This window comes from Perca flavescens, chromosome 11 (assembly GCF_004354835.1).
Source record: "Perca flavescens isolate YP-PL-M2 chromosome 11, PFLA_1.0, whole genome shotgun sequence".
Classification (NCBI taxonomy): Eukaryota; Metazoa; Chordata; class Actinopteri; order Perciformes; family Percidae; genus Perca; species Perca flavescens.
In genome coordinates, this window is record NC_041341.1 from 28,474,266 (window position 1) to 28,489,003 (window position 14,738).

At 41.1% G+C, this 14,738-nt stretch overlaps 1 protein-coding gene across 4 annotated transcripts in view; it reads left to right on the forward strand.

Annotated features, from left to right (window-relative positions):
• LOC114563849 (neuropilin-2) overlaps window positions 1-14,738 on the forward strand; it is a 97,459-nt gene that overhangs the window by 55,503 nt on the left and 27,218 nt on the right. For all 4 annotated transcript variants that reach the window (XR_003693694.1, XM_028590771.1, XM_028590773.1 and 1 more), the window contains exons 9-11: window positions 946-1,121; window positions 1,758-1,931; window positions 3,414-3,558. Coding sequence is in view for 3 of the 4 variants with exons in the window: in XM_028590771.1 (XP_028446572.1) it covers window positions 946-1,121; window positions 1,758-1,931; window positions 3,414-3,558 (495 nt within the window). In the remaining variant the exon portion in view is untranslated. The remainder of the gene's footprint in view (window positions 1-945; window positions 1,122-1,757; window positions 1,932-3,413; window positions 3,559-14,738) is intronic.

The window sequence follows — 14,738 nt, forward strand, 5'->3', positions numbered from 1 at the left end:
CATTCATTTTTTTTCTATTTTCAAAACAAAATGGTCACATTGTTTTGTTCCCTTTGTTTTTAATTTTTTTTTAATCATTATTCATTGCAATATTCTGATGCTTGTTAGACTTAAACACATTTGTCAGAATAATAAACAGTATCCCTTTGATCTGTAGCATGCTCTCATTTAGTTTTTACATTTGGGATTGCTCAAATTCCCATGAAGAATCCCCTTTGGAAGCTCGGTTAAAGTTATGCATTGTCTTTGCGGCAGCAGGAAGGAAAAACAGAAATAGTTGATGGAAAGCAGCGGAGTGTAGTGTTATAATTCAAGTCACAATCGCACAAGAGTTTTGCTCCGAGATGAGATCAAACGGTGATATTAAATTATTCCTGACCTTAAATTCACATTTATTCATAAAGAGTTTTTTGAATTGTTAGTTGTTTAGCAATGCAGCCATGTCATGTAGCCAGACTAGATTCAGAGAACAGAAAATCCAATAGACTTTAAAGCATGATAATAATAGGATGTATATGCCTGATCACTTCCATCACTCCAAAGCAGCTTTTCGATTGAATAGCTACCTTCCTGGCAGCCTCTAATTTCATTTCACATTTTCTTTTCACAGACTTGATATAAAATCCATCACAGTAAACAGTTGGTTAACTTTTTTGTCAATTTTATTTTATTACTGTGTGGTAGTACATTGCAGAGACCATTACAAATATATATATTTCTTGTTGGTTCATTCGACAAAGCTCCATCATCAACCCAGTATCCTTTTCCCATCAGACAACTCATAAATACAATGTTTTTTTTAGCAGCTGACTGTCAAATGTTGGATGCTGTACTGATCTTTACACTAAGAGAAAGCATTGGAAAGGTTTCCAAACTGTGCTTAGAACTGTTTTACTATGCAGTGATTACATTCTTATTCCAATTTTCTCATTGTGTCCGGTCCAGATGCGCCCTGCTCAGAGCTGCAAGGCATGTTGTCTGGGCTGCTACCCGACTCCCAGATATCTGCGTCATCCATGAGAGACATCCACGGCTCCATGGGGGCAGCCAGGCTGGTGGCCAGTCGGTCAGGCTGGTTCCCCAACCCGACACAGCCCATAGCTGGAGAAGAGTGGCTACAGGTACATCACCATGTCCTTATGACTGATCTTGTTGTTGTTTTTTTACAGCACAGTATGTGTTCTACAGAACTGGTTACTTGTTTTTCATTATAAAGGAGACTTTAGTTGGAGATGAGGGGCTACAGGTGGGGTTCATTCTATTGCATCAGAAGGTTGCTAGCTGGAGCCTCTTCGCTGCTTCTTCCTTACATATTCTTTGGGGAGAACTTCCTTTAACTAAATTGTGTCAACAGTGTGTCATCCCCTCCAAACAAAGGCAAATACACACACCCGAAACAAACCCATCATGTGCTATAGCATCTGCAATGGCAAACACTGTTGAACAAACAAAATCACTGAAAAAATGCACGCTGGACAAACGATGATATCGAAGCCCATTTGGGGAGAAAGGGATGCTGGAATCAGCTACCAGAGGATAATCCAAGATGTAGGAAAGCTAAGAATAAACCATATGACAAAATCAAGGATCACAATGCACTCAGCCAAATGCAAAGCAAGAGATTCACACAGTGGACAACATTTTGAGCCACTGACTAGCTTTCATTTCTGAACTGACAGGATAGAGCTGGAAAGTGGTATGATTCTGTTGTGCAGGGAGTGAGCTAACAGTGATGATTATGTTTGTCTGTGTTGCAGGTGGACCTTGGTGGGCTCAAGATGGTGCGTGGCATCATTACCCAGGGTGCAAGAGGGCTAGAGGGCAGCACCAGCGCTGAGAACAGAGCGTTTGTCAGGAAGTACAAACTGGCGCACAGCTTGACCGGCAAAGACTGGACTTACATCACTGACAGCAAGACTGGGTTTGCAAAGGTAAAGGAGGGGGGCTGTGTCTGTCTGACACATACAGTACATATGTACTCTCCTTTCTCTGATTGTCACTGTCACTTCTCCCTCATTTGATCGTTTATTTATAGCTGTCTTTCAACTCAATCCCTCTTCGCTCTCTCTCTCTCTCTCTCTCTCTCTCTCTCTCTCTCTCTCTCTCTCTCTCTCTCTCTCTCTCTCTCTCTCTATCTCTCTCTCTCTCTGTTTCCCTCTCTTTATTTCCCTCTCTGTCTCTCTCTGTCTCAGCCTTGTCATTTTCAGGGGGAAAAAATGCCATTTTTATTACAGCCTCAGCTCTGATAATAATTCAATTTAATCACCTCACTCCTCATTCTCGCTGCTTCTGTCTTTGCCTCTCTCTAAGTCCTCTGTGCTCTTTCTCTCTCTGCTTTTCTCTGTGTCCCATCCTCCTGTTCACTCATCCTCTATTTGTCTCTCATGGGTGTTAATTAAAAATGTCTTTCCTGCATCACCACTCAACACTGCTGGCAGTCTAATGCACTGCGAGACAGGGCACTTTAAACTCTGTTCTCCTTTCTGACTCCGTCTTAAAACGCTTTAATAGTACTACTGAGTGCCAGGCTTTTTTCCTGATGCTAAAATCCTGTTCTCTCTCATCTGCCTGCCTGTCTTTTTAAATGAGCATCCTGGGGTTTTCATCATATTTTTTTTTTTTTTTTTTTTTTTTTATTCTAGAAATGGGATAGACAGAAAATACAATTCAATTAATGAAACTAATATTACAACTTTCACAGCCCACATTTTGAAGGGATTGGTCTAGTCAGTTTTCAGCTTGTAATAAATCTTGTTTTTGCCAGAGGCTGCTGCAAGCCTCTTAAAAACTTACTTGAAAATCAGTCTGTTGTTATTTTCATGACACATGTCATACTGTGCTTGGAAACAACGCTGATTAGGAGTGTTAAATGACTTTGAGATAGACAGACTCACGATTTTGCCTTTGTTTTTTAAATGAGACTTGAACAGTGGAGTGGTGAAATGACACATTTAACTACCTCAGCAGCGTTTACGTCTTTCTCCATTGTTACGGGATACTCATCCTCAATGCTGTCTTTACCACAGAACAATGTATCAATGCACCCACTCTGACAGATGCCACATATATCAAACAAACATGGGGTAAAGCGTATCACTCATCATGATGTATCTTAGGCACGTCTTAGACAGCCTTGGCTTTAAGACAAACTGGACAAGCAGTGAAACACATTTTTCCCTTAAATCGCAGCAGGATCTTACTGTACAGTGACAGTCAGTGAAAAACAACTCAGATCAGCGGAGCAAGCTACAGAACGTTGCCATATTTTCTCAGTGGCTGAAGTGAACTCAGGAATGTAAAAATTGGCAGGAAAACGTCCTTTATACTGGACAGGGAAATGTTGTAAAATGAAAATAGGGAAGCACTCTCTGATAAACATCACTATCAACGTGCCTTTGCCTCCCTCCTCTTAGATTTTCGAGGGGAACGGCCACTACGATACTCCAGAGGTGCGGAGGTTCGATGAGATAGTGGCCCAGTTCATCAGAGTCTTTCCGGAAAGGTGGTCGCCTGCTGGGATCGGCATGAGGATGGAGGTCCTCGGCTGCGACCTGCCTGGTAAGAACACGCAAGATAACAGACGTACACACAACACACACTTCCAGAGAGAAATGTTCACACACACACACACACACACACACACACACACACACACACACACACACACACACACACACACACAAACACACACACGGTCATTTAAACAAGTGAACTCACAGCTATAAGCTTGCATAATTGTAAGTTTGTGGACAAACATTCAAATGCAAACAGATAAATACGTAGACACATTAATAATAGTGTCTTTACCCTCCTTTGTTTTAGAATCTATACATAAAATGTTTTATTAATACAAATGATCCACCGACTGTAATCAAGAGCAATCTTTTCCCAATCATACATATATCATCATAATTGTTATGATACTAATGCATGTACGTATACGTCACGTGATCCACGAGCATAATCACAAACGAACATTAGTGACGTAAATGTGCTGCGTAAATCACACCATTAATCTCTTTGACGTCTGCAATGAGTGTTTATTATGTGTACAGTTGGATGTGTATTTATGAGGATTTAGAATGTGTATGCTTTCTTTTCTTTTTTAATCTACCAGTGTTTTTATCTGTGTCTGTACTTAGAGTATAGTATATGTATATAATGTTTATGCTTGATTGCGTGTGTGTGTGTGTGTGTGTGTGTGTGTGTGTGTGTGTGTGTGTGTGTGTGTGTGTGTGTGTGTGTGTGTGTGTGTGTGTGTGTGTGTGTGTGTGTGTGTGTGTGTACTTACTTACATGCATTCTGCATAGCGGTTGAAGTTAATCATCTTGCCCTATAGGAGGTATTGCAGCATGTCTGGACAGGGATTAACATGTCTAGGTCATGGGACTTTTACTAATAGTGGCCAGCTGTGTAGTTGTACTATATTGTGTTCACAGCCTATTATGTTAATAACATGTAGCTAGTGTGTAGTGAAGGATTAGGTGCAGTGCATGGTCTGCACAATGACGACAATAATAAAGCAGGCCATTGTACCAATCTCCCCACATTTATTCCTTAACTTGAGCAGTAAGGATGTGCTGCATGAATTAGACATTAATATATTTTTCTTACTGTAATATCCTATGTAATGAAGAAATCAGAGCCCAGATACAGTCTGAATAATGTCTCAATAATTCTAATGATTTCTTGACCGGACCTCTATCCTTAAAATCCGTTAAAAATGCTACTGTTACGGCCATCCTCCTCTCTCTCTCTCTCTCTCTCTCTCTCTCTCTCTCTCTCTCTCTCTCCTCTCCTCTCCTCCTCTCTTTTCTCCTTCATGTGCCATCAGATCGTACTGCTTTAGTCAGGTTGTGACATGTGAGAGGTGAAGACAAGAACAGAAAATGACACGTACCTGTTCCCAGTGGACGTGAAGTGGGCTGTTGGCTGCAACTGATGGCCTGCTGATAGAATTCTGTATTTCTCAACTGTGTGTGTGTGTGTGTGTGTGTGTGTGTGTGTGTGAGAGAGAGAGAGAGAGAGAGAGAGAGAGAGAGAGAGACAGCCCAAAGGGAACAATATATCCTAGATGTGTCAGGACTAGCAAAGAGGTCAGTGATGATGGGGAGAGAAGGGACATGACCATGACTACATTACTGTAAAAAAATAAGATTTGGGCATAACATAGATATAATGTCAATCAAAAGTGATTTAAATCAACACTTCACCTCAGGGAAGGCTTTTACTTTGTACAAGTGAGTCATGTGATTGAGATATCATTTAAGATTATCTAATTGTAATACATCCAATAGAAAGATAAAGCACTCAGTGGAAAAACTGAACCTCTAGTGAAACAACAATTCAATTCAATTCAATTTTATTTATAGTATCAAATCATAACAGAGTTATCTCGAGACACTTTACAGATAGAGTAGGTCTAGACCACACTCTATAATTTACAAAGCCCCAACAATTACAGTAATTCCCTCAAGATTAAGCATTAGCAGTGGCTATTGCGACAGTGGCAAGGAAAAACTCCCTTTTATGAAGAAACCTCGGCAGACCCAGACTCTTGGTAGGCGGTGTCTGACGGGGCCGGTTGGGGGTGTGATGGCGATAATAGTCGCATTACAGATAGTGGAACAGTGATTTTGAAGGTAGTCGTTGTAGTTCATGTCACAGCAGGACGTTGCGGGATGAAACGTGGCGCTGTGGAGCATGGGTGGGTGCAGCAGACGCAGCAGGACGTGGCCGGGCGTTGAAGGGAATCGCAGAGCTCTGCGAAGAAGAAACATAAGGACTCCGGGGAGTAAACTCCCCAGAGCTAGGTTAGTAACAAGCAGTTCTGGGACAGGATGCATATAAAAGGAAACGAATGAAAACATTGATGAGAGGCTGTACTGGCCTGCCTCTACTCACACTATATTATTGATTATATGATCAATAAATCTGATGACTATGAAGAGAAGCAGGTGGGCCGGGATAGGCGGACGCTGCAACTCCTCACTTCTTAACTATAAGCTTTATCAAAGAGGAGAGTTTTCAGTTTATTCTTAAATGAGGTGATGGTGTCTGCCCCCCTAACCCAGACTGGGAGCTGGTTCCACAGGAGAGGAGCCTGGTAGCTGAAGGCTCTTGCTCCCATTCTACTTTTGGAGACTCTAGGAACCACAAGTAACTCTGCATTCTGGGAGCGCAGTGCTCTAGTGGGACAATAAGGTACTAAGAGCTGTTCTAGATAGGATGGTGCTTGACCATTTAGGGCTTTGTAGGTCAGGAGAAGGACTTTAAAGTCAATCCTGAGTTTCACAGGAAGCCAATGCAGAGTAGCTAAAACAGGGGAAATATGATCTCTTTTCTTAGTTCTCGTCAGAACACGTGCTGCAGCATTCTGGATCAGCTGGAAAGTCTTAAGGGACTTATTTGAGCAACCTGACAATAGGGAATTACAATAGTCCACCCTGGAAGTAACGAATGCATGGACTAGTTTTTCAGCATCGTTTTGAGACAGGATATTCCTAATTTTGGCAATGTTACGAAGATGAAAAAAGGCTGTTCTCGATGATTGTTTTAGATGGGCGTTAAAGGATATATCCTGATCAAAAATAACTCCTAGATTTCTGACAGTAGTGCTGGAGGCCAGGACAACACCATCCAGAGTAGCTATATCTTTAGATAATGAAGTTCGGAGGTGTTAAGGGGCCAGCACAATAACTTCAGTTTTGTTACAGTTTAACATCAGAAAATTATAGGTCATCCAGGATTTTATATCTTTAATACATGCTTGAAGTTTAGCTAACTGACTTGTTTTGTCTGGTTTGATTGATAATTATAATTGTGTGTCGTCCGCATAGCAGTAATAGTTAATTGAGTGTTTCCTAATGATATTACCAAGAGGAAGTATATATATGGAGAATAAAATTGGTCCAAGCACTGAGCCTTGTGGAACGCCATGTTTAACTTCGCGTACGTTTCTATTCATCCTTCAGTGTGAAATGATGGCTTTGTTTGATTGCAATTATAGCCCATTTCCTTCTATTTTACCCTTTGTCCAATTGAAGTTTGTGGTTTCAAACTCAGCTCTAATTTCACTCCTCCCTCAGTTAACAGCATCCGTAATGAGAGGACATACAGTAAGAGTTGCCATGTTTAGACATTTTTTTCCTGGTGAAAACTTCCCTTTTTCATTGTGAGTTTCAGGTGACTGTTACGTGTAAAATATGCATAAAAAACCCTCAGGGAAAAAAAAGTAACAGTTTTGTGCCGGACTGATTATTGAGCTTGCACATTGTATTTTATGAATGGCAGCAAATGATTTCTTTTGAATGGAGATAAATGTGCCCTAAATGTCCAATCATACTGACTCTAACCTCTAACCTGTTTTATCCTGCCCATACACATTGCTTGTTATTGCACCTAATGACATCATGCACATCATATCTGCAGCCATCATCTCTGTGATCACAGTGCGGATCAACCTCTTGGCTATTGCAGCTTTTGTGATTGTCTGCTGGTCTGGCTGTCTAGGTCTGCATGCCAGATGTTTGCCTTCTGGATGTAATCTCTGCATGATAACAGTTCATTCCCACTTTACACCGCAGCAACTGCTCCTGCTGCCATCCCTAAATACCACAGACAATCACACACTAAGATAATTCTACATCTTAGTGGCTTAGAGCAAGTTGATTTCGTGAAATTTCACTTTGTCTGGTTTTGAATTGTCTCCACGCTAAGTGACGTTAGGGTAATAACACTGAAAAACACATAATCTCAGCCTTCATGCAATCACGATCATTTTGCTGGTGCTATAAATGAAAACAATAAAACAGAAAAACACATCTGACTGAAGACAAAGACTTTGTTTTTCTTCTCGATAAAATATTCAACAGAGAGCATCAGCTTCAGTCGACTGAACACAGCTGTTTACACATAAGTCGCAAGTGCACACACGTTCATCTGCCCTCTCCTATATTTTCAGACACACACACACACAGGGCTACAAAAGGCCTAACAGCACCTTTCCATCTCCGTTCTATGAGTAGAAATCCTACGTATGAGGTTGTCTTCCATCCTCTCTCTAATTCTATTTCTCTAAACAGGCAGCATTCAAAATGATTCAAGCACTGTTTTTCTTTTCTTTTGACTAAGCATGATATCCTTGAGGTTACCCCACCACCCTTTCTCCCTTTAAAAACTAGAATTGTAGGAGTTCCCCTTTAACCCCCAAAAGCTGCAGCGTACACAATCCAGCCACAACCCCACCTGTCTCAGCGCTGCTCAGGAAGTAAATCAGTGAATTAATGAATTGATGAAGAAATAAAAGGAGACTTTAGCAGTGTAAGGCAATCACATGTTCACTGACATACTCACAGACACACACAGGCCAGCCTGCAGTGGATGCAGCACACAGAATGGCCTTTTCATTATTCAGTAGTTGGTTTCAGACCTCCCTTCCCTGACATAAATTACAAACCTGGACCTGATTAAAATGTTTAACATCCTATAATTTATACCCATATTTAGCATTCCAAATTGCCAATCTACTGCCATACATAATTTACTGAAAATAAGAACACAAGCATCCTTGCCCTCTCATTCACAGTTTCCAAAAGTATTGTGCACTGTATGTGTGTAGGCAGCATGTTGTTTTGCTTAACTCACTAGCTTATTCATTGTTCAAAAGTAGAGACAAAGTCATTCTGATAGATTGTCAATCATGAACCTCATATCCTCTAAACAACAGCTTTAACAAACATACAAAGAAATGGCTTTTCCATTACTGCCCCTTGTTGTTTTTGTATTTAAAATGAAGCGAATGACCTGTCTTCAGGGCTGTAGAACAATTTCCTCACATGGGAGAAACAATCTCAGCACCCTATTACAATGAAGAAATCCCAAATGACGGATACAGGGTTTTTTTGGGGCACACAATAATGTAGTTTAGCATCTCATTATATTGTGGCAAAACACAGCCTGAGTATTATTGCAGGACTCATTCTGATCATGCACGCTAGCTGTGGAGGAAACGTGTAATTTAGGTCTTGTAAATATTGGATGTGAATTGAGAGCTGCCAAGCTGCCGGTTTTGTTCATGTTTTAAATGACTGACCTATCAGAACATCTGCTATGCTCTCATCTCTTTCACTCCACACCTAGTTGTTGTAGTTGTTGGCAGGCAGGCAGGCAGGCAGGCACATATGTACACACACACACACACACACACACACACACACACACACACACACACACACACACACACACACACACACACACACACACACACACACACACACACACACACACACACACACACACACCACCTGTTTGGCATAAAGACAAAGGTTTGTTCTTAGTTGTGTAAATACATGCTTAGGTTCTCATCTCCATTGAAAACTGCAGTGTTATGGGTGGGGTACTAGGGGAAATTAACCGAGAGACACTGAAAAACACAGACAGAGAGAGAAAGTGGCTTTGTGTCCGGTATCTCAGAGTGGCTTCCTTCCTCTGCTGCTGGAACTGCTCTTTGGATCATGGATCGTCACTTGTCACGAAAATCCTCAACACTGCCAACCAGATTCTGACAGACATTATGCTTCTTACCTCTGTGTTCCAACAAAACCACAATAATCAGCTCACACCATTCATGGCTGATGGCTTGTGTCAGTTGCTTTTCACTAGAATATTTGGCCTGAGAAGTTGGGCCGGTGACTGGCAGTGTGTCAGTTTAAATCTCCGGATGACATGGGGAAATATCTAAAAAGAAAACAGACAGCCGTCAGTTCTCGAAAAGACATGGTTGTATGTGACAAATCCCAGTGCAAAGGTAGATTTTTATGAATGTAAAACGGTATGTTGTTGGAAAAGCATACTGCGATCAGCAATGTTGGACCTGGAAAACACACACACACACGTGGTGTGTGTGTGTGTGTGTGTGTGTGTGTGTGTGTGTGTGTGTGTGTGTGTGTGTGTGTGTGTGTGTGTTTGTGTGTTTTCCAGGTCCAACATTGCTGATCGCTTTCACATGTGAGTCATTGCTCCAGTCCAAATACTTTTATGTGATTGGTGGAATGTGTCCTTACTTACACCCTCTTTCCTCTGCTCTTCCTTCTCCTGTCTTATCTCAGAGATTACAGCAGTGTGATTATAAAAACACTACGTTTACCAATATTGTCAACAATCAGATAGCCTACATTCATAATTTTATGAAAAAGGTATTCTGTAAATGGAATGCATTTTATTTATGAGATTATATAGCCAAGCAAAAAGTTAAAGACCTGACCCTGCTCTTTTATACTGACACGTATGAACACTTTAGAAGGAATGGAAAATAATGTTAGAGAGGGAGGTAGCGTGTGCAAATGTTTGTGGCTGCAGTACCCACTCCATCTCCGCCCATTTGACTCCCTCCCCATCAAAAGAATTTAATCACTCATGTCTCCTGCCAAGGCTCCTGTAACAACCCACCCACCGTCCCCACCACCACCACCACCACCACGCACACACACACACACACACACACACACACACACACACACACACACTCCATTTCTTCTACGTCTTAACCTTCCCTTCTCCCTTGACCTCATTACCCTCATGGATTTGTTTCCCTCTCTTGCTCTCGCTCTTCTCACATTGTTTCTACAGACCCTCTTTTTTTTCTTATCCGGCCTCACCTGTCACAGCCTTTCACATTCAAGGCAAACAAACATGTTGCCAGTGCTATCTATACTTCATAGGTTTTGAAAGCTAAAATTCTCCCACAAACAGTAAATGTTTAATGACTCCAGAGCCGAGCTGAACCACAGCTCAAATATTGTACAATTTCCAAACACATGGTGTAAAAATGGAGACACTTAGTTCCTGAAGGGATAACTGTTTGGAGTTTTTACAGGACTCAATCAGTATGATGAGGCCAACCACTGGGGCACTTGAGTGATGAGGGATTTACTTGACCACCACAGCAGAAGGGTTCAATGCTTGGCAGCACCGCCTTTGACTCAGTCGTACGTTTCAACAAACATAATAGGCCACATAAATAGAGATGTTCCAGTGTAAAGTGCCTGAAAGTCAAGCACACAACTAAAGAAGTTATTTAAAACCATATACAATCATGCTCCGTTCACTTCAGGAGGACAGTTAAGTTTATCAATTCCATCTCTTCCTTCTTGAGACATCACACATGGAAAAACTCAGGATTGGGCACTGGTTCATTGTGGCTGCATGTGTGTTTATATGTGTCTGAGTGCAAAAATGCTTGTGTTTTTCCAATATAAATATTTAGGTTTGGCTCGCCACCTCTTTGCAGTATTTCCCAGATATGCCTGCCTCCTTTTCTTTATTTCCTTATTTATGTAACTGTAGGGTGTTATGCCGAATTTACACTACATGGTACAGCTCAGCTTGGCTCAACTTGACTCTATCCTACTTTTGGTACCAGGTAGTTTTCTCAATTTCCTTTTCCACATAGTAACCACTCAATGTAGGCATGATTCTTATCTGATCATCATAGCGATGCCACGTGAAACTGCCGTGCCATCATCTTCAATGGGACACAAACAAAACAGTGTTCTCACGCTGGATCCTTTCATTGGCAACTAAACAGAGGAACATCTGCTCTTTGTCATTTGACCACAGTGTGGTTTTGCAGTCTGACATTTTTTTTTTTTTTCTAAATCTAGGTCGACTGAATTAAAAAGAATTGTGGTCAATATTGAAAGGTAGCTTGGCTGTTTAGAAATGGTGAGTTTGTGCAGGATGTTTCTTGCCAAGTGACGATTCTGGTGACGATTCTTTCCGACCAATCAGTGGGCTGCAGTGTTTTAACTCCACCTTCTAGTATTTGCTCAGCTCGCTTGGAACCTCCAAAGTACCAGGTACTATCCAAACTACTAGTCAATGGAAAACCAAAAAAGAACGCTTTCGAGCAAGTTGAGTCGAGCCGTGCAGTACCATGCGGTGGAAATTCGGCAATAGATCCAATGTTGTTTCCTCCTCTTAAACTTTGGGGGAGAGTCCACCAGTTAAAATTGAAAACACAGAATAAGAGCCCGCGATCTTATTCAAGTCGAGCCTTTTACTGTAATACCCAGACTAGCAGTAGACAATAACTGCTAAATCTAAACTAAATCTGTTATCAATATTTTCTTGAAAGCGAGATGATACATCTGAAGTTCATCCTGAAACAATAGCTTTGATTTGATTTGATTTGACAGAGAAACACATGTAAATGTTTCATCCATGACCCAAAATTGTCATATAGTCTGTCAATCTACCTGAAATTTATTATTGCCAAAAAGTACTGATTGGGCTTTGGAAAGTGTTTAAACCATATCCTTTTTAATATATTACCGTTTGGTGATCTAGAAAGCTTTCTTTCTTTTCTCCAGAGAAGTTAATGACATACTTAGCCTAATGGCTTTTGCTGCACTTAAACTAATTTCCTTTGTAGCTGACTACTGTTCACTGATGTAGTTAGCCATTCATTGCCAGCAGCTTATTTTTATCATCTTAGTTGTTGTCGTACTTAGCTTCACACTTAAGGCTACAATTGCAGTCACATACCTTGTGGTGCTTTGTTGCACAGTGGACTAATGAGCAATTCAGTCTGTAGTTTCCTGACATAAAGAGCTCCTTTGCATCTAGTGTCTCAACTATGTAGCAAATGGCTCTGCTTTTTAGCCACACTTTAGGCTCTATTATTGGTGGCTTTTTAACTGCAATCATCTGCTTGTTCTTATGCCACATTTGACTGGGTTACAGAAATTCTCCTTTCCCGTCTACCAGGCTTTAAAACTTGTGGTCCAGTGCAGCACTTGCTGTAAAACCAGATATTATTGGTAGCTTGCTGTACAATGGGCTAATTAGGCATTTGGTCTCGAAAGAGTTTCCCGCTCTAAAAAACTTATTTTCCCACCCGCTCATCTACAAAAGAGGGAGCCATAATTAGTCCGGCACTTTAAGCTACATATAAATCAAACCTGCACTTTTGGTTTTTAAGTACTGTTGTATGATTTGCCATTCAGATCACTGGCAATGATTTTCATCCAAAAACATTTATGTTTTCCACCATCAAGTCTCATTTGATGCCATGCTTTAACATTTACCAGACCCATTCTTGTTAGTGTCATAACTCATATTTCACCTACTAGTCTCTAAGTTTCCTTTTGCTAAGAACTCATTTTCTACTCCTTTCAAATATATATGCACTTTTAGCATATTAACATGTAGTTTTGATTGTTTCTGAGTCTGCCATTCATTCAGTCAATCACAGTCATTAGGTAAAGGAAACCCCTATCCACAACCATATGCACCATGTCACCAATAATTTAAGTAGTGACGACATTCTCTCTTCCTCAAACATGCACGCACGCACACACGCACGCACGCACTCACACACGCACACACACACACACACTCACACACTCACATACTGTGTCAGTAGTCATTATTTAGGCTGACAGAGGTAGATTTATACCCAGTGCTCTTTTCATAATTGAACAGTTTTCGTCTTTCTGTTTCCGCCTTGCCCTGCTCAGTCAGCAGCTTTACAATGAGCCCTTGGGCCTATGACAGTGTGTGTGGTTATTTGTGTGTGGTTAACCAAAGCGAATACCTTCTGTTTCTCAGTTTGAGAGAAATAGATGGAGAGTCATGGCAAGTTGCTGTAACTCAGCGGTGTTCATGATGACCCATCTTCAGAATACAGATTGGTGTTTCTTTTGCATTCCTGTTTGAATTCTTATTTTTTAAACATGACTGACTGTGTCATCATTCTTACTTTTCCCACACAAGTGACTAAACACACTTCGGCCTTGCATGCATTTGTCAGTGAAACAGATAAAAGAAAACTGACCTGCAAAAAGACAGTAGAAAATGTAAAAGTTGAAAAGTTTATTGCATATTATTAACTACAGTAACACATTTAAAATAAGTTTCATTATAAAGTCATTTATTCACATTAGTTTGCTGACCTTTACAGTAGCTACAGAAAGGGACCTGATGGATAGAAATAAGACCGGGGAAGGAAGATGATGAAGAGGATGAGGAAAGGGAGAAATAACTAGAGAGGAGGCGACAGACAGAAAGCAAAATGGGATTAGACGGGTGGAGAGAGATGGAGTTAGAAATGGAGCTGTGAGTGGTCACTAATTAGGAAAATGCTGGTGAGAGGTTAAAAGTGTTATGTTTCCTTCTCCATGTCTCTCTCTCTCTCTATCTCTATGTGTCTCTGTCCCTTTTTCTCTCCCTCTCTGATCGCCATTCCTCTCTCTCTTCCTTCCATATGGGGGGCTAATTACAGTGGTAAAGGGCACCAAATTAAAACAGCTTAATGTCAGCAGCTGGGAGCTGCTTATCCAATGCTGATATCTAATTCTGTGTATGAACGTGTGTGTGTGTGTATGTGTGTGTGTGTGTGTGTGTGTGTGCTATGTGTGTGTTGGGACAGCAATATATGGCCACTCTGTTTGGGCTTATCCAATGCAATGTGTGTGTGTGTGTGTGTGTGTGTGTGTGTGTGTGTGTGTGTGTGTGTGTGTGTGTGTGTGTGTGTGTGTGTGTGTGTGTGTGTGTGTGTGTGTGTGTGTGTGTGTGTGTGTGTGTGTGTGTGTGTGCGTGCTATGTGTGTGTTGGGACAGCAATATATGGCCACTCTGTTTGGGCTTACATAATAATCCTGCATACTTTGACTGTGAGCAGACTGTGTTAACAAGTCAATAAAGTTATGCACATACATAATGCACATTAGAGCTGCA